The sequence below is a fragment of the Alexandromys fortis genome, unplaced genomic scaffold, assembly GCF_014885135.2.
Source record: "Alexandromys fortis isolate MF-2015 unplaced genomic scaffold, M_Fortis_MF-2015_v1.1 scaffold_292, whole genome shotgun sequence".
NCBI classification, from domain to species: domain Eukaryota; kingdom Metazoa; phylum Chordata; class Mammalia; order Rodentia; family Cricetidae; genus Alexandromys; species Alexandromys fortis.
Window position 1 is genome coordinate 310,112 of NW_026068162.1, and position 19,302 is coordinate 329,413.

Genomic DNA, 19,302 nt, shown 5'->3' on the forward strand with positions numbered 1-19,302 from the left:
ACTATCCGCACCTTTTGCTCTACAGTAAAACAATGAAAATATGGGCACACTCTCCAGTGGGCATAAGCATGACAAATAGGAGAAACAGAAACCCTCGGGGGAATTCTCCCTCTAGAAGGAGTCCAGAGCGGAGTGGTGGAGAATGTATTTGCTGCATAGCTGAGACCATGGGAAGCAGGAAGAACAGAAAACACACACCAGTGGCTAGGTAAGAGAAGAAACAAACTGAAGGCTGGAGATCTGAGGGGAGTGGGCAGAACACTACGGATCAGTGTTTGCTACGTGGTTTTTGGATGCTAAACTCTTCATACGCAATTTAACACTGACAGGTTGCCGCTTTGTAGTAGATTTACTTACCCAATAACTGTCAGGGATTAAAGTCTGAGTTTGACAGGTAAAACACCCAGGCCGGATTCTGGATCCTTCATTGACAGACCATCTTCCAGGAGTCAGAACCCAAACTAGTTTGGTCTTAACAGTCATCAGTTACCCCCCAAGTCTTCTCAGGGTACTCCATGCAGCTCTCGGTAGGGTCCCAATCTTAAAACCCACTCTACAGACTACCACTGGGGAATGGCCACATCCCTCAGACCCTTCCCTTGCAGGGAAGCAGGCTTTCAGAACCTCAGATTCTCTCATAGAAAGGGTTGTCTTAGCAGAGAGGGCCCAGGAACAGTCTTAACCACACTAGAGCCCTCTGAACACCAGAACTCTGTGGCCCAACTCAGTCCGTCCCTCTGAGGAGCACCGATGTAGACAGGGGCCTGCAGAAGTGAGCTAATGAAGTCTTGGAAAGCTTTTGCATGACTTCTAAGGCTACCTGGACTCCCAAAATACCATCACCTCCAACTAAACCACAGACTTGCTACATAAATTCTTTCAGAGACAGAGAGAATCCTGCTCTACCCACGCCAGGATACCGTGAGCTGCATCCCCAAATTCAGATTTTAACGTGGGTCAGCTAATGATGTCAGAACTGTGAGAGGGCGTTTGCAAGGAGCTGGCCCCTCCCAAGGTCAACTGTGTATCCCCCAGCCTTCCCTGTCCAGAGCCCTGGGGAAAGGAAATCAGAAAGGAAGGCAAGAGGCTGGCCCCTCAGTTCAGTTGCTGTTCTCCCAACCCCCACCCGGTGAGGGGAAAGACTGCCCGGTGAGTTTCTACCTCACTTCAGCCAGGCCCTCACCTGCTGCATTGCCCTGAGAAGCCAAAGCTGTGCTGGGTAAGATCTAGGTGGGGCTCAAGGCTATAGGATGGGGGGGGGGTATACAGAAGCAGGAGGTCAGGGGCGCCGCGGGAGGTGGGGGGGGGGCGGGCTAGGGTCTGCAAATCCTGTCTGGCAGCATCTTAATAATAGCAACACATCTCCCGCGGGGCTGAATCCCGCCACAGGCCTGGGATAGTTAGTATTGATCGGTTCATCTTGCCTACTTCATTATGTTGGCAAGAACCTCTCTAGAGCTCCTTAACTTCTGCACTCTCCACCTCTCCCGGCCCAGGCAGCACCTAGTTGAGCTCTGCGCGGAGTTCTGGTGGGTAACCTACGTTCTGCCAAAGAATGGGGTGTTTTCTTTGTGGTAGGGGTCGGGGACACGGGGGGGGGGATCTAACCCGATGGCCAACTCGGTGGCGCCGGCGAGCGACACACCTCGCCGGCTCTGGCCCCCGTCGGTCCCTTTAATTCGAGTTCGCTGCGGGGCCAGGTGCGGCGCTGCGTGGCGCGGTGCGGCGCGGTGCGGCTGCGGGCGGCGGCCGGGCGCTCCGTACGCGCCGCCCGCGGGACTGCAGAGTCTGCTCCCGGCTGGCCGCCCGCACCCCGCCGCCACCACCGTCACCGCCCGCTGCTCGGATTCTGCCGGCCCTGGCTGTCACCCAGGAACATGGAGGCTCGGATACCCATCTGCAAGGGTAAATCAGTGTCCGGCGTTCGGTTGCGCGTGCTGCCATCCTTGCCCGGCTGCAGCGCCCCAGAGGGGCTGCAGGGCACCCCGGTAGTCTGGGCGGGCGAGCTGGTGCCGACCCCTGCCTTCGACCTGGAGGGCTATGGACCCGCGCTGGTCATGGCGGGTGGGGAGGGGGGACTTTCTCCTTCTGAAGGGTGCATGGAATGGACTCGGGGACCCTGTGGTCTGTGCGTGACTTAGGGCGGAGGGCGCAGATTGGAGGTGGCGGGTGATGGGAAGTGCAGCTGACTGCATAACCATGTCTGGTAAATAGTGGGTGGGTAGGATAGGACCCGAATCACTTGGGTCCTCCCGGTTGCATTTGCCTCTTGGCAACGGAGTAAAATAGGCTTCTCTGCAGTCGCTGTTTTTCCACTTGGCCGGGGTGGTGGGCTGCCGCGGAGTCCCCCTTGCCTGAAAGGAAGCTAGATCTGGGGCAGTTGCCTGGAGAAGCCTGCTCTGCACCGTCAGAGTTCAGGCTCCTGTGTATTTTTGGGTGGAGACGTGCCTCGGTGGTCCCGCAGCTGGACCTCGCAGGCACCAGCTAGGCTGTCCTCGGGCCCGCAGCCGGAGCCCACTGCACTGCGCAGGAAGGGGTTAAGGTGGCACGCTCAAGCCGGCCGACGGCTGCAGGCTCCGGTCAGCCGCGCGGATTCCGGCGGGAGCGCGCCCGGCGGAATCCCGGCCGGAGCCCTGGGCGATGGGAGAGGTCCCAGACCCCTCCCGGTACGGGGGCCAGCGGGATTGGGTCGGCGGGGGGCCAGCCCGGAAGCCAGCTTCCTCTAGGCTCCCCCTCTCCGAGAAGCCAATCCGCCTCGCAGCCTGGCAGCTTGAGCGTTTGTTCTGTGCTTCCCTGCCGAGATGTGAGGGATTTTCTCTTGGGAAGAAATCAGTGGTCGAGTGCCTGCCCAGCTCAAATGCCACCCAACCCAAAGCAAGGCCTGAGGCCTAGGGATCCCGGAGGGAGAGTAAGTTCAGCGACCCCGGCTATCCAGCATTCTAACAGAGGCTATCTGGCTGGGGTGGGGAGAGGGGGGGAGTCTATCTCAAGCTGGGAAGGAGTGTGGTGTGCTGGGGGAGGAAGGATTGCTTCTTCACCGGGACGCAGCTAAGGTCAAAGAGGAAAACCCTCCTCCTGGGAGATAGATGTTCTGACACCAGGATGGAGAAAGCTGTGTCGCTCCTGGTGGCAGGCAGAGAACTAAGGGGAGAAAGTATTTCAAGCTGATGAGAAGAAAGGCTGACCCAGGCGAGACTAGGAGGGTACAGGGTAGTTCTCTCTCGGCCACTGGCACCATGGAAAGCAGGCATGGGGGTTTGCCACTCGCAGAGAGGGTATCTGCCAAAGTGCTTCTAAGTCTTGGTTTCAGCTGCCAGAAACCCCTGGTTTCCACCTCGCTGCTGTGTGTTTTCCAGGCAACATCACACCTCCTGAGGACAACCGGGAGAACTCTGGCTTTTGCTGAGCTGTGTGTCTTACCTCCTTCCTTCCAAAGGCTTCAGAGCCAGGCTTTACTCTTCTCAAGTCCTGAATGCCCCTGGCCAGGCATCCATCTGTCCCTCCAGCCCTATCCAGCCCTAGAGCACACCTCCGGGACCTGGAACCTGCCCTCCTGCTCGGGGTGACTCACCATTATTCCCAGCTCAAGTGAGAAGATGTGACAGGGAGCTGAGCCGCCTGGGTGTCTAGGATTCCTGTAGCATCTGATCTGCCATTCAAGGAACCGCAGGCGCCTGCCTGGCCAGGTAAACCAATCCATTAATAACAGCTTATAGAGGTATTGGGGATGGTCTCAGGGACAAAGACCCAGGCCCCAAACACCCTACCATGAGTACCTCCTGTGGTGCAGGTGTTGGCAAAAACATTAGCATAGAGCCTGGCAGAAGGCTCCCTTCTCGCTATGGGAGCTGTGTCCCAGGATGCTGTGTGGTACAAAGGAGCCTGTCTCTGTCACCTGCCCCCAGTGCATGCCATTCTATAATTGAAAGATTGTTCCCTGAGCCCTGCTGATCCCTAGGACAAGTTACATGGCGAAAGTAGTGTCAGTGGCGGGGCTGATGGTATGCTAGTGTTCCTGACCTCTTGGCCGAGAGATAGGAGCATCAAATGCAGCTCATGTCAGGTTGCCAATGACTGGCGGTCTCATGCCCTTACCTGCCTCTGTCTTTCAGCCAAGCGAGGCTGTGTCTCCAGCTCTCAGAGGGCTCTGGGGCTCTCCTGCAGGAGCACAGCCTGATGCTTCTGTGTTCCCTCAGGCCCAGTTACCAGCACCCTGAGCCCCCTGCTGCAAGCAGCCGGACAGACGGCATAGAGTAAAGCACTCTTCTCAGACCCAACTATGACAGTGGCTACCGGAGACCCGGTGGATGAGGCTGCTGCCCTCCCTGGGCACCCGCAGGACACCTATGACCCAGAGGCAGATCACGAATGCTGTGAGAGGGTGGTGATCAACATCTCAGGCCTGAGGTTTGAGACTCAGCTAAAGACCTTAGCCCAGTTTCCAGAGACCCTCTTAGGGGACCCCAAGAAGCGGATGAGGTACTTCGACCCCCTCCGAAATGAGTACTTTTTTGATCGCAACCGCCCTAGTTTTGATGCCATCTTGTACTACTACCAGTCTGGGGGCAGGTTGAGGCGACCTGTGAATGTGCCCTTAGATATCTTCTCTGAAGAAATCCGGTTTTATGAGCTAGGAGAAGAAGCGATGGAGATGTTTCGGGAGGATGAAGGCTACATCAAGGAAGAAGAACGTCCTCTGCCCGAAAATGAGTTTCAGAGACAGGTGTGGCTTCTCTTTGAATACCCTGAGAGTTCGGGGCCTGCCAGGATTATTGCCATCGTATCCGTCATGGTCATTCTGATCTCCATCGTCAGCTTCTGTCTGGAAACCTTGCCCATCTTCCGGGATGAGAATGAGGACATGCATGGTGGTGGGGTGACCTTCCACACCTACTCCAACAGCACCATCGGATACCAGCAGTCCACCTCCTTCACCGACCCTTTCTTCATCGTAGAGACTCTCTGCATCATCTGGTTCTCCTTTGAGTTTCTGGTGAGATTCTTTGCCTGCCCCAGCAAAGCTGGCTTCTTCACCAACATCATGAACATCATTGACATTGTGGCTATCATACCTTACTTTATCACCCTGGGGACAGAGTTAGCCGAGAAGCCGGAGGACGCCCAGCAAGGCCAGCAGGCCATGTCACTGGCCATTCTCCGTGTCATCCGGTTGGTAAGAGTCTTTAGGATTTTCAAGTTGTCCAGACACTCCAAAGGTCTACAGATTCTAGGTCAAACCCTCAAAGCCAGCATGAGGGAACTGGGCCTTCTGATATTCTTCCTCTTCATTGGGGTCATCCTCTTCTCTAGTGCTGTCTATTTTGCAGAAGCTGATGAGCGAGAGTCCCAATTTCCCAGCATCCCGGATGCTTTCTGGTGGGCAGTCGTCTCCATGACAACTGTAGGCTATGGAGACATGGTTCCAACTACCATTGGGGGAAAGATAGTGGGTTCCCTATGTGCAATTGCAGGTGTGTTAACCATTGCCTTACCAGTCCCTGTCATAGTGTCTAACTTCAACTACTTCTACCACCGGGAGACAGAGGGAGAGGAGCAGGCCCAGTACTTGCAAGTGACAAGCTGTCCAAAGATCCCGTCCTCCCCTGACCTAAAGAAAAGTAGAAGTGCCTCTACCATAAGTAAGTCAGATTACATGGAGATACAGGAGGGCGTGAACAACAGCAATGAGGACTTTAGAGAGGAGAACTTAAAAACAGCCAACTGCACATTGGCTAACACAAACTATGTGAATATTACCAAAATGTTAACTGATGTCTGATGAAGCCTATTATAATGTACTCACAGCTCCACAGGACTAATGCAGATGTTGCATAATAGCCTGCATTGTAGTCAGTGTCCTACAGTGTGCATCTGGTTCTGCATGGAAAGCAATAGTCGTGCAAGTGACTTTTGACCTTTTGATTTTTGATTTAGAACACAGAATATTTATCAATGGCTTTTATGAGATCTTCATCACTGACATACAGGTTTCCAAAGATGGGAGTCACCTATGGAGCCAGCATCTCATGGGCACAGTGCCGCCACCTCATAGCCCACACACAGTCCATCAGATCAACACCAATCCTAACACCCTAACTAAAGGCAAACACACCTGGCAGGTGCCTTCTCCCTGCCACACCCTGCCACCCCACTTCAGCCCACCCACCCCTGCACAGAGGAGCGCTACCATGGCTTAGTTTGAAAGTTCTGCTGACTGCTCCAAAGGTCATTCCCATTTTTGCCTTGAAAAGAACACACAGTCCTGTGTGTTGGAATTTCTTTCTGTGTCCCAGGCTGGGGTTTGTAGATTGCAGTTGCCAACTCGATGCTCCGGAGGCTTATGTTTCGTAATGGAGATGCAGCATTCTGCTTTTTTCTCTGCAGTGTTGGCGTGGGGGAAGCCCAGGGGGTGGGGGAGGGACAGTTAATATGACCAAATATGAGTTGTCAAGTTTTACATTTGTTCCCTTAGGCCTATGGGGGAGAAGCTACCGAATTCAGGGACTTCTCAGCTTCAGATACGGTTCTCGCAAGCTTCAGGGTCACAGAACATGTTCGATTTCTTCTCTTACTCTGCAGTTTGCAGGCATCTGCTTCCCCGATGGTGTGGTCCTGCTCCACTACAGTGCAGTGGAGTGTACCAGTCATGCAATAGAGCTGCATGGGTGTTCACTGCATGAATCTCAATATTTAAAACACAGAAGATAACCTATCTTCCTAGTAGCCTATACAGTATTCATACGTAGAGTATTAATAGCCTTGCGATGGTATTGAACTAGGCTTTTTTTTCCCCCGTCAGAAGGCAAAAGCCCTCCATCAGGGAAAAGCAAACAGACTACTTGGAATGGGGAACCAAAACTTCTGGCTCCCCCCCCAGCCCACCCATCTCTGTTCTTTCAATGGGAGCAAAGACTCTGCCACACCAGGTGAATGAACAGACAAGTCAGAGTCTAAACACTCAAGTGACTGAACAGTAGGAATTAATCCAGTCGTGGGTATGACTACAAAGCTTACCAGGACACTGATCCTGAGGACAGGCAGATCTGTGGGTTCAATGTACATAAATATGTATCAGCTATCTATCTTTCTCATGTGTTCCTCTAGTAAGCTATAGAAAAATTGCATTTGAACATTGTATAAGCTTATGCAATATTTTGACACAGGGCAATTTATGCATGTGTTTGACTATGTGCACTAGAATATATATATATATATACATACACAAGTGTGTGTATATGTACATTATACACACACACATACACACATATATATATATTCATTCTCTGGAGTGCAGATTCAGGAGCAAATCCATTGCTTGGTGGGTTGGTTGTATAAGAAGCCTAATGGGTACGTTAAAACTCACTGAACCTGGGTTTGCTGTCATTGCCTCAGACACACTCCAGTGTTCATGGATTCCTAGACATTAGAATTGTCTTTCTGCCCTCCATGTGCTGCAGCTTCAGTTTCCCATGGCTGAAGCTTGTCTTACTGAGTGCAGTGCACAAGGGTCCTATAGCCCTCACAGCTCCAGCTATCCTGGGTCAGGCCCACACCAGGCCTCCTCTCTACAATTCATCCCATTAATCATTTCCATTATCATCCTCTCCCCCATTTGATGCTCTCTCATTTGCCTCTGCATCCATCACTTTCATGACCCTGTCCCTAGGATGGATCCTCTGCTTTGAAACCAAGGAGGAAAACTCCTTGGGACCAGATTCTGCTGAGCTAGACTTAAAGGAAGCCTCCTATTGGTGGAAATTTCCAAATTCTGGAACCAAGGGATGGATTCCCTACACAGCCTAAAGCATCATTTTCATTACTAAACTCAAACTCTCTCCCTAGCACACTGGTAATAAGAGCTGCCCTTTAAAAAATAAGAGTTGTCCCGCCTCAAAGAGATGTGCTAGACTTTGGTGACTCCCCGTGGGAAGCCTTACCCTCTCTGAGGAATGGATAGGGGTGGAGGGGGAAGGTGAAGGGAGCAGGAGGAAGGGAGAAAGTAGGAGCTGAGATTGGTATGTAAAATTTCAATTAAATAATAATAAAGGAATTACCCTCACCCCAAGAACAGGTAAAGAATAAATGAAAACTGTAGAGCCTCAATGTAGAGAATGTATTGGCCTTAGGAAGTGAGGGACAGCTTGTGCCTCTCCATGCTAGGCTTCTTTGCCTTTTGACACAGTGGCTTAAATTCCCCAAACACAGTGAATCACAATCAGACTGTTCAGTGTCAGTTTCAGCCCAGGCACCACTGTTCGCTAGTTGGTACCTACAGTTGTCTTAGGGGAGGGGGGCACCAACCCAGGGTGCTAGTCCAGGGTACTCTTTAGTTCCTGGTCACCCACATCCCCAGGGTACCCCATGCCAGACACAAAGCCTCTGTGCTTCTCTTCTTCTCCTTAGTGGGAGGTGGTGCTGAACTTCATAACGTGGGGGGGGGAGGGACATACTGGAGGGTAGAAAGTTAAAGCATCCCATACAGAAGTCTAGGTAAGGGGAAGTTACCTAGTCACAAAATCCTTAATCTGGGAACCATAAAATGTGCACACACATGCATCATAAAATAAACGATACGTCATTGTCACACAAAAATATAAAATATGCAACATATAAGCAAAATACCCATAGGCCAAAATAATATAAACAGTATACAATAAGAGATATACAAAACACACATGTCGCCCAAACTAGAATGTGCATACCAACACAGAATATCTGCAAGAGATATATTTAGCCTGTGTGCAAACACACAGCATATAACTTATATGCAAAATATACAAATCCAACTGGGGGACAATGGATATACATCAAAATGCATAAATGATGCTTTGTCATTGTTTCTGCATATGAGCTCAGCATGTATACACAGTGCACAGAGTTATATTTATACTAGATACACACAAAAAAAGCAGTCAACATGCCCAACAATACACATAAAATTTAGACATTGAATCACTAACCATGCATACACTTCCACATCTAAAATTTGATGGTCAAAAGCAAGGGATCAGATTTAATTGCTTTTCCTTGCCTGTATCAATAACCCTCAACATTCTCCAAGGAGCCTCTTCTTTGACATCCAGCGTCATTCTTGAGACAGGACTCCTGAGGTTTCAAGCAGAAAGATGGGCCACTACATCAAGCACTGAAATCTCCTGGGTTTGCTATCATTCACCTTCTTTCAAACAGCACTCAGAGTGCAGGGTGTGTGAAATGACCTGCAAGAACTAGCAACCTAATATGGGCTTCCATGATGTACGTTTTCTTTCAGAGAAAATCCACACAGATCACTCAGTCTCCCTTCCAAGTATCCACAATCTCCAGGTTTATCCCTATTCTCTTGAAGCAGTGATGGCTCAAGAAACTATGGGGTTCTGGACCCTAAGCCAGGTTGAAATACCCCAACATTCTTTGAGCCAAAAGATCTTATTACCCAGCCTTCCAAAGTACCTCTTTGTCTGGAGCCACGTCAGAAACTTGATTCTCTATATGGACTTAGCTCCTAAAATGAGACACCTTCTCTTGTTCGTGGCATTTCACTCACCCTTGGGCACAAATCCAATAAGTCAACTCTTGATCGCCATCTCTGAGTGTTCAGTCTAGGCATGCTTCTCCACCAGGGCTCCCAGGGAAGCCTGACCTCCCATTCAATTGTGGTGCCTTGACAAAACTGCAGACCAGTTTAGCTGAAGTAAAATGTGACAAAGGATGCTAACCTATGGCTAAAAGAGTGTTAGCAATCTTTAGAGGACCTGATTTTTATCCTCTATTCTAACACTAGATTTAAACACTTAGTAAGATTACCCACCATCATAGAGCCCCAGGGGCTGCTTCTTCCTGCTCGTAGGACCAGGTAGGGCCTGAGTGCCTTTTGGCAAAGGTGTTATGTAGCCTTGGATCAAGTTTCGTGGCTCTACTTCTACGGTTCCAGGTTTCTGAGCACTCCCCTCAAGGTTCCAGAGAGGAGACAACAAGAGCCGAGAATGGTCATGTGGTCCAAAACTTGTGCACTGGGACTTGTGTTTCCAAAGAGAGATACCAATTTCCACCCTAACTTTGTGAGATGCTCTGTGGCCTCGGACATTTTAAAAGTTGGGGTTTCTGGGAAGTTGGGAAGGAAGGAGTTGAGGAAAGGCAGAGAAATTGTCAGGAAAGAGAAAATAACTTACTGAGCAGTTGACTTTTTAAGTAAGTTTATCAAGAACCAAGTTTTCATTGGTTAAATAAATTTAATTCAGGAACCCAACTTTAATTTAGTTAAGGCTCTGTGCCTTTCTGGAACTTCAGTGGGGTATGAATGTCAAGTCTTGGTGAGAAAAGCTGGCTCTTCTAAGGATCCTCTGCCTGGGAACTCTGCAGTGCCCATCACAGCCATGGAAAGGAGGTAGAAAATGATCTTCCCCAGAGAAAGCTAGAGGAAGTGCAAAGGGCATGTGAAGGTCACAAAGAGTGCACAGTGCTCTGACCTGCTAACCTAGGAAGGAGGAGGACCCCAGAGCTCTCCTGTGGACCTCTCTTCCCCTGCCGTAACAATCTGAGTGTGGCAGATGGGATGGCTACCTGGCCTGAAAGGGGTCTGGTAGGCTACTATTTCTGGTTACACAATCGAAGTCCCTTTTGCCTTGATAAAGTTTCCATTGTTCAGGTTCAAATTCATGACCTTAGGTCACCAACATCACTAGCCACTCGAGTCAACCAGCAGGAGATACGTGCTGGAAGCTGTCTTCATAGTTATTGTGGCTGTCATCTGTACCCTCAGACGTGGTCCTTGTTGAGACCCCCCAGCCTCCATGGAGCAGAAAGCAGGGAAGGACAGGAGGGGGTAAGGAAATCCCTTACAAGCACCTCAACTAACCTAGTCCACTTTGCCTCTCTTTCTGTCCCCCTTCCCCCTGGAACTCAGCTCCATCCCTCACAGTTTGTGTCTAGTGTTTTTAAAGAGGAAATGTGCAATAAAAGCAATAGTGACTGTTTTCTTTAGCAATAGCTCTTTCAAAATCTTGCTCTCAGGACTGAAAAGTGATAGATAGTAAATAGACCACCAGGTAATGCCCTTGACCTCTGGACATTTGTTCCCAGTTTCTGTAGTTCTTCTTCCCACTTGATCCCATGATTGATTCCTGTTTGCTGAGGTCTGACCTCCTTCCGGAATGAACAAGTACACAGAGATGCAGTGTTCCCCCAAGGAAGGGCCCTTGAGAAGGCCTTCTCTTATCGTCTTTCAGGCTCTTTTTTGTGCACATCTCTCTCGGTATGCATCTCCGTGCCCCTCTTCCACTGCCTCTCCTTCCTACCTGTTCTTTCACAGCGCCCTAGAGACATCTAGGCACTGGAACCCTTGCATTTGAGTGACCTCATGCCAGCTCATCTTGTTGACTTCGTGTCCGTCTGTCAGGTATAATGGAAGCCTATAGGAGAACGCTTACTGATAGATGAGAATACAGCATCCTGAGCCATTATAGAAGATCCTTTCCATGCAGTAAAAGCCATTACTTGATTCTTTTGCAGCCCTCTCCAGGGAGATGAATATGAGGGAATGTAGCCCTGAGGTGTACGCCTGGGATCAGTTACTTGGGCAGATTTGGGGATTGCCCTCTGACTCTCCTTCACAATAGACTGACTTGCTCAACCATATAGACTTTATCAGCACTTCAGAGCAAAGTAAGTCTTATGGCTTTGTAGAGAGGTGGACAGGCACAGAGGTGTGGGTGGTCAGGGAACAGCATTTGTGAAATAAACCCCACTTGCCGCTACAGGGTGCAACTGTGCAAATATTCCACACATCACCCAGGGCTTTGAAAGGGATCCCTTTCTTGAGACATCTGTGAGGTGAGCTATTACCATTCAGACTGGAATCAGGGAAGGCTGACGACCCCGGGAGCCCATTCCATTCCTTCTCAGTTTACTTTGCTCCACACATCCTTGTATAGCCTGACCTTGGGAAATCTCAGGGAGGAGAGTGTCCTGAATGCTTTGCAATCTGGTTATTGGAGGGGAGATGGGAAAATGTGTGGTTCAGCTTTTGTGATTGGAAAGTGGTATTTCCGAAAGAGGTTAGGATAAACTCTTGCCTTAGTTAAGTAGAGCGTTTTGAGAAGACAGAAGACCTTGCATGGCTCAGCGTCAACCTTCTAAACCTCAGTGCTTGGTGTATGGAAATGGAGGTGAAGCAGACCAAAGAGACAAGCTAAATAATGCTGGCTGCAAAATAGATGTGGGCACATCATAGCTTATCAGATGATGCTCTGTTTGCCTCTTCCTACTCAAAGTATAGAAAGACAACATAATTCCTGTCAATAAGGGTTTTAGTTAATTGGTCCTGAGTTATTCGAGGTTTCCCATATATACATATACCTGTGTGTATATATGTATAGTGTATGTATATATATGCCATTGTTTCAGAAAAATCACACAAATAGAGGTTAACCAATCTCAGTTTCACTAGTGTGGAATAAATTTGGCATTCTAAGGAATAAGCTGCGTTTACTTGAATTTCAACGTGACCTTTTTCGCAATCTTTCCACCTCTCCAGCTCTGTGCTTTTTCTGCTTAAGAAACTATCTAGAAGGCATCTCTTCAAACAAAAGGACAGGCTCAGGGTTGCCTCTTTCCCTTCCCTGCCAGGTGGCTGCCTGACTCAAGGATCAAAGGGAAGTGTGATCCCCAGACCAGGTGCTTTCTTTTCCTTTATTCTGCCTGCCTTGTTTGGCTGTAACCTCATCCCTCAAGACCAGAAAAGTTATGCCCAACTTTGTAGCTCTAGGGGAGTGGAATATTCTGAGACTTGGCACAGGGCTGGTCTCTAGTTTTTTCTTCATCGGTGTTAGAGTTCTAGGCTTGAATTTCTTGAGTTCTGACACAACCTCAGTGAAAAATGAAAAATATGGCCTTTGTGGTTGTTGGTGAAAGGAACCCAGTATGCAGTTGAGTTCGCTTAGTGTAAAAAGAGGGCCAGGCCTAGAGCAATTAAGACCCACTTGTCTTGGGGGGATGAGTTGTATACACCATTCAAGAAACTTCTGGGTAGAAGCCTAAACATGCCCTCCTTGCTATCCTGTCTGGCAATGTTAAAACTCCCAGGGAAACACTTTTCTCAGCCTCATCTCTGCATTAAACTGTGTGCACTCTACTTGGAAGTGGGTGGGAGGGATTCCTCACTAGTATCTGAAGGTGATACAGGGGTGGCTGTCATCTGCCCGCCTTCCCAGAAGCTCGACAATCTGGTCAAGTGAACCACCATCCAGGAGTGGAAGCCTTTAGCCTTGACTTAGCATGACCAGCTGGTGAGTGCTGCCGTTGGCCTGTCTAAATGGTCCCCTCTCATCCGGCCTGAGCCTCGGCATGGAAACTCATCTAACTTCCTGTGTTCTTCTACACTCCTAAAATAGTCGGACATGCTCCAGATGAGTGTGCAGCTGAGAAGTCCTTGCATCATTCGACTGAAGGATGCATAGTGCAGGTGTGATTACATAATACTGCGAACAGCTGCTGCAGCAGCTCCGTAATGAAGGGGAGTAGAGAAACGGCTGGGTGATGGGACCTTAGGTAGCTACCCAGAGGACTCCACGCTGTGTCTCTGGGTCCTTGTGAGAGGCCTCTAAGCCCTGCTTCTCCTTGAAAACGGCTCCCTAGACACTGCTGCCTTGTTTGTCTGACTGCGTAAACACTCGGAACTGCAGAGAAAGCAAAGGAGGAGCTTAGGGAAGAGCCTGTTCAGGGGCATGCTTTGCTGGCAGACAGTTTCCATATTTGCTGCTAGCGTGACTGGCTTCTGAACTTACGAAGCCAAGGGCAGACTCTTTGGCCTGCCAGGCGAGGCTAGAAGGGAGCACACGAGTTCACAGCTATTCGCTGGAATAGAGAAGCGAGAAGCGAGGCCCGGGTGGCTTTGGCAAGGGTGAGTCTCAGCTCCTGAGAGTTTGAACATGCTCCGTGCCTGCCCCAGTTCTGCCTTCACGTGGGAGCCAGCGACCCAGTTTCTTTTTGTTGTCGTGCATGGATGGTTCCTTCCTTTGAAGGGCTCCAGGAAGCTGGAAAGTCCCAGGATTGAGCTCCAGCCCTGCCGAGCAAACAGTGCCCCAGCCAAATTGGCCTCTTCCTGGGTTTCTGCATCCATGAACCCCTCTCTCCCACTGAGGGTGATCTTGGAACAGCCAGGGTTAATGGTGCCAGCAAGCAAGGACGATTCTCTTGTTTCCATTACAGACGGAGCTGTAAAGCTCTTAAGTGGGGAGTTGTTGCGTGCTTATGGGCTTATTATATAGGCTGTCTCTGAAGACCATATCTATATATAATATATTATATATATTATATACGTGTGTGTATAAATATCTGTGTGTATATTTATACACACAGTGTGGAAATAGGTTCATGCAGCACAGGCTAGTTAGGGTGTCCACTGGCTTCTTTGCTGCTCATGCATGACTCTGCAGCTGCCCTCCCATGTCCTGTCTCTTAAAAAAAAAATCACCGAAAACTCAAAGAGGAGAGGAAGATAAATAAGCCTCTCTGAGATCAATAGGAAAAGGAACTCCAAGGCTGATGGCAAAGCTTCCTAAGGATGATGCTGAAAGGGAACTTGGGTCTCCATGGTGATAAGAGACCGAGAACCAATGAGAGCTGAAGGAGGAGCAGGACTTGTGAGGAGGACTCATGGGAGTTGGAAGTCATTTAACTATTTGTTTGCTTCATGAAAATTTAGACACCAGCTGTAACTGCATTGCACAGGATGTATAGATGTTAGCTGTCTCGCTGACATGGTCTGGAAGCTTTCAGCCCCACCAACACTGCCCCCACCCAGAACTTGTGCAGCTGAGAGTTCCTGTGTCAGTAGGGTCTGATGTGTGTACATAGATTATACATATATGTGTACATATGTGCCTCAATGAACATTGCCTGTTCACCTTATCGTGGGTGTACATAGACTTCATAGAGCTCCACAGTCTTTTGTAAATATTGACACAAGTAAATAAGTATATAAATATATATTACTGAGGATTTATTTTAACATCATTCTGTGTGAAATGACAAAAATAAAATTTTTGACAGACACCAATGCTCTCTGCCCTCGTTCCTGTTGTTTGGATTGTTGTCTTTACAAGATAAAGATGTGCCTGCTTTACTCTCCCTTGTCTGAAGCCGTGAAGGCTCATCAGCCCAGGACTGCCCATCAGTCCTGGTGATGCATCAGGGATCACCTTGGCTATATGCCCATTTGCCGTTGCCTGCGAGTCCCATGCAGACACTGTGGGACATGGGGAAAGCAGAAACGGGTTTGGGATCTCTGCCATTACGTCAGCATCTTCCACATAACTGGAGAATGTTTGGAAAGGGGGACTCGAGTACAGAGTCCCAGTGCAGCCTAGGTTCATTTAACTCCTTCGTTCACCTTTGCCAGCCCTGTTGTCTTCAGACCCAAACTCGCTTCTCATTACTGCAGGTGCCGTGGAGTCTGGACCAACTAGATTCTCAGCTCTCAAATGGTACTGACTTCTTGGCCTCTCAACAAATATCATGGCAATGTAGCTCAGTTGATAGAGCGCTTGCCTACCGCTTACATGACCCCGCGTTCAATTCTCAGCACTGCGTAAACGGAGCATGGAGGTCCATGCCTATAATCTCATCTCAGCAGTCTGAAGGTGGAGGCAGGAGGATCAGAAACCCAAGGTCATCTTTAGGTACATACTGAGTTTGAGGATAGCCTAGAGCACATAACACCCTGTCCCAAAAATAAAATTTAAAAGGATAGAGGCAACCTCTAGCTCTACGAGGTATCTCTTGGAGAAAATTCTGGCACATATTGCTGAGACACGTGCTAAGTGCAGCCAGAACTGGACTTCCCAGGTTTCCAGTGGCTCAGAAGCTGCCGTAGTATAGAGTATGACCACAGCAAGGCCCTTGTCCTTAGCCACCAGCAAGTGCAACCTATTTCACCCAGCACCCATCCTTCATCCTGCCCAGGTATCCCATTCCAGACCTCAGTTTCTCCTCCCTACAGCCTGCCATGCTCTGTCCCCAGGAAACAGGCCAAGCCTCCCTCTAGTCTGCCCCCAACTCGCATCCTGATCTCACCTGCAGAAAGGTGTGTTTCTGGGCAGCAGGCACTGAGGTCACAAGGAAGAAGATGGGGAAAGAGCATTAATTTGCTGCTGACTCCGCCAGTGAGTATTTTTTTGTGGCATCAGAAACTTGCAAGATCTGTAGACCTCTGCAGAGCAGACCGTGCTGACCAACAGGATGAGTCTCCTTTCCTCAAAGAAGAGAGAAATGGAGTCAGGTTCCCAGGCTAGCCCTCTTGTTAGTCTACTCTACCAGATATGGAATTCCTGACTCCAAGGGGCTGAAGGGTAGCAGCTGTGGAGACGTTTGCCTGTCTCTCACTGCTTGGGGCTTGTTAGGGGAAACAAATGGGGAAGGAAAGGAAGAAAAAGAAAGTTTCTATGGGTGAGAACTGAAACAGCACGGTCCCCAGTAGTCTTTCTACTTGGAGATGGAAAGAACGCTCAGATAGCCCCAGGTAGGCCTCCCCAGGCAACTGAGCACGCTGGACCATCTCTGCCTGGCCTGGAGCTCCTACCCTGTTCTCTCTCCACCACAGAGGCCTGGAGCCGTGGACGGAGTCCACCAGTAACCCCCAGTTCAATGGGTCATGGATGGTGACAGGGTGGAGTACCAGGGAGAGATCCCATGTAGTTCAGGGCCAGGTCTGAGCAGGGGGGAGCAACCCTGCCCGGGCCCAAGTGAGAAACAAAATGGTCCCTCCTACCCTCGTGAACGAGAGCAGGGCAAAAGGCTGCGGTTTTAGTCTCCGATCGTCCCTCAGAAGCTCTGAAACACTGGGACATGCTTATAGATCCTCTCTGAGCCTCAGTTTACACACATCTACAAAAGGAGCCATGAGCCTTCCCAGTCTTGTGAAGATTAAATGAGCACCTGGTAAATCATAAAATGTCAATTAAAAATATATGAATATACCTTCTCCCGAAATTCCATGCTGAAAAGACCCACACAGGGCAGGATACTGAGGGCTATGGGACGTAAGTTGAAGGATTTGGAGCTGGGGAGATGCTTCAGTGGGTAAAGTGCCTGCTGCGGACTTGAATACCCGGCACACATGTAAAAGCTGGACAATGAGGCGTGGCACAAATGTAATCCCAGGGGTGGGGAGACAGGGGCCGGTGGATGCCTGGAGCTCATTGGCTAGATAGTCTAGCCAAATGGATGAGCTCTGGGTTCAGAGAAAGACACTGATCAAAAAATAAAATGGGGAGTGATGAGGGAGGACACTTAGATCAACCTGTGCCCTACACACGTGCCGTGTATGTGCATGTGTGTGCACACGCGTGCACGCACATGTGACCTTCATCCACTCTAAGGATTCCTAATCTAACCCAAGATTAACCCCGGAAGACTTGGAACCTCTAAAAAAAAAAACACACATGGCGTGCCATATTACAGCCATTTTTCTGTAGAAAGTGCCCATAGCTATCCACAAGACTCCAGAATTAAAACTACCGCCCTGTCCTAGCCTGAGATGGCTTCATCTTGTCTCCAATGTCCAGGATGGAAAAAGATACTTTCCCAGAATTATTTCTTTTTTAATATTTATTTATTTATTCATTTATTATGTATACAGCAGACTTCATTACAGATGGTTGTGAGCCACCATGTGGTTGCTGGGAATTGAACTCAGGACCTTTGGAAGAGCAGGCAATGCTCTTAACCACTGAGCCATCTCTCCAGCCCCAGAATTATTTCTTTTATTTAAAAAAAAAAAAAAGCACCTGGAGCTTAGGATACTCTTATCCTGTGTATCTTCCGGTCACAAGAAGAGAGGAACTCACCCAACAGTGTGTTAGTGACGGCCACAAAGCCAGGCCAGACTTTGCCAATCACGGCCTACCCTACCCCACCAGACGTCTCTTTCTACGAATCTGTCCTTCTGCAATAGCTGTGCCAGGGCCTGAGCTCCAGAATTCGGACCTGAAGTGTCCCCAGGCTGGTTTAGCATAGCTGTCGGGGAGGAGCACATATGTTCTGATGTGAAATTCATGCTATTTAAACGATATGTAAATGCAAAGTCTGCATCTCTTTGATCCCCTCTCAACCCGACTTTCTCCCCAGGGCTAAGACTCCCTTTTGTTCCCTTGGGCTACCTCCTCCTCCCTCCACTCCTCTTTAGGTCAGTAACCAGCTGCTTCCACAAATCACTGCCTTATCAGGAAAAGATCAAGGGCTCCTTGGCCAAGTACCTGTTCCATCCTGAACACTAGCCAGAGCTCTGAATGCTTAATGGTTTGTAGTGGAGTTAGGAAGAAGATCTTCCATCTGCACGGCAGCCAGCACTAAAGGAAAAGCTGCCTCTCTCCAGGTCTGCTGCGGTGGAAGATTTACACTCACTGTTTTGCTGATCATTTGGGGAGCCAACAGTCGTGTGAGAAGGAAAACTGCTGTAAGTTAGGGTGCCTTTCCTCTCCTAACCTCAGCATCTTACATACCATATCTACCTCATTAGCCCCTCGATACCTCATATCTGACACTGGTCCAGACACTGAATATCCACTGAATGAATGAGTAAATACACCTCTCAGTCACAGTAGCAACCAAGCTATCCATGTCTCTGATCCCGCAGAGACAGGGTGATTATCTAGGGCTCCTTTACCTCTATGAGCTGCTCTGAGTCCCCTGATTTAAATGGCCCTTGATCAAAATGTCCCCTATTTCCTACTGCTCTGCCCCACATGTCCCAGAGCCTCTAATGTCTAGAGCTAAATCCCACAGAATCCCCATGGCCAAGCCTGACTCAAGGAACTAGAGCTCAGAAAGACTCCCATAGGACTCTCAGATTCTAAGCCTGAGAAAATCTTGTGGCTTGGGAGTTAGCATTGGGTTCCATTCTCTGTTCTACTGCACAGTACATAAAGGTTACAAAAACAAGACATATGGAGGTATTGGAGGGCAGCACAGTGGTCATAGGGGGTATGTGGTGCCTTGCATGTGCCAAGGACTTACTTTGTACACTGTGTACTCCAAAATGTGCTTCCCAAGAGGTATGTCATTAATTTACCTGAAAGTTCTGTAAGAAGGGTATAAGTTACTGTTTACACCTTACATATGGAAACTGTAACCCGGGTTGTCTTTGTAAGTCAAGGTCACACTGTCAAAGAGCTGGCAGAGCCGCTGTGCCACTGAAGCCCTTTCTTAATGAGCCTTGTAATCAATAGAATCCTCCTGTTACCACTGTCTCCTTGCCCACATAACTGGGGGCTTCAAAGTCTTAGAGGAAGACAAATAAGAAAACCT

The 19,302-nt window shown here is 49.1% G+C and overlaps 1 protein-coding gene across 3 annotated transcripts; it reads left to right on the plus strand.

Moving 5' to 3' along the window:
* The first annotated feature begins 1,093 nt into the window (after positions 1–1,093).
* On the plus strand, positions 1,094–15,038 carry Kcna2 (potassium voltage-gated channel subfamily A member 2). 3 transcript variants are annotated; one of them, XM_050127834.1, is made up of 3 exons: positions 1,094–1,219; positions 3,357–3,686; positions 4,113–15,038. In XM_050127834.1, exon 3 carries the CDS (start codon positions 4,280–4,282, stop codon positions 5,777–5,779), a length of 1,500 nt encoding a protein of 499 aa, XP_049983791.1. In that variant the 5' UTR covers positions 1,094–1,219; positions 3,357–3,686; positions 4,113–4,279; the 3' UTR covers positions 5,780–15,038. The 3 variants fall into 3 exon arrangements, with proteins under 3 accessions (XP_049983791.1, XP_049983790.1, XP_049983789.1); XM_050127833.1 differs by lacking the exon at positions 1,094–1,219 and adding an exon at positions 1,746–1,905; XM_050127832.1 differs by lacking the exon at positions 1,094–1,219 and adding an exon at positions 2,243–2,908.
* Positions 15,039–19,302: the final 4,264 nt, after the last annotated feature.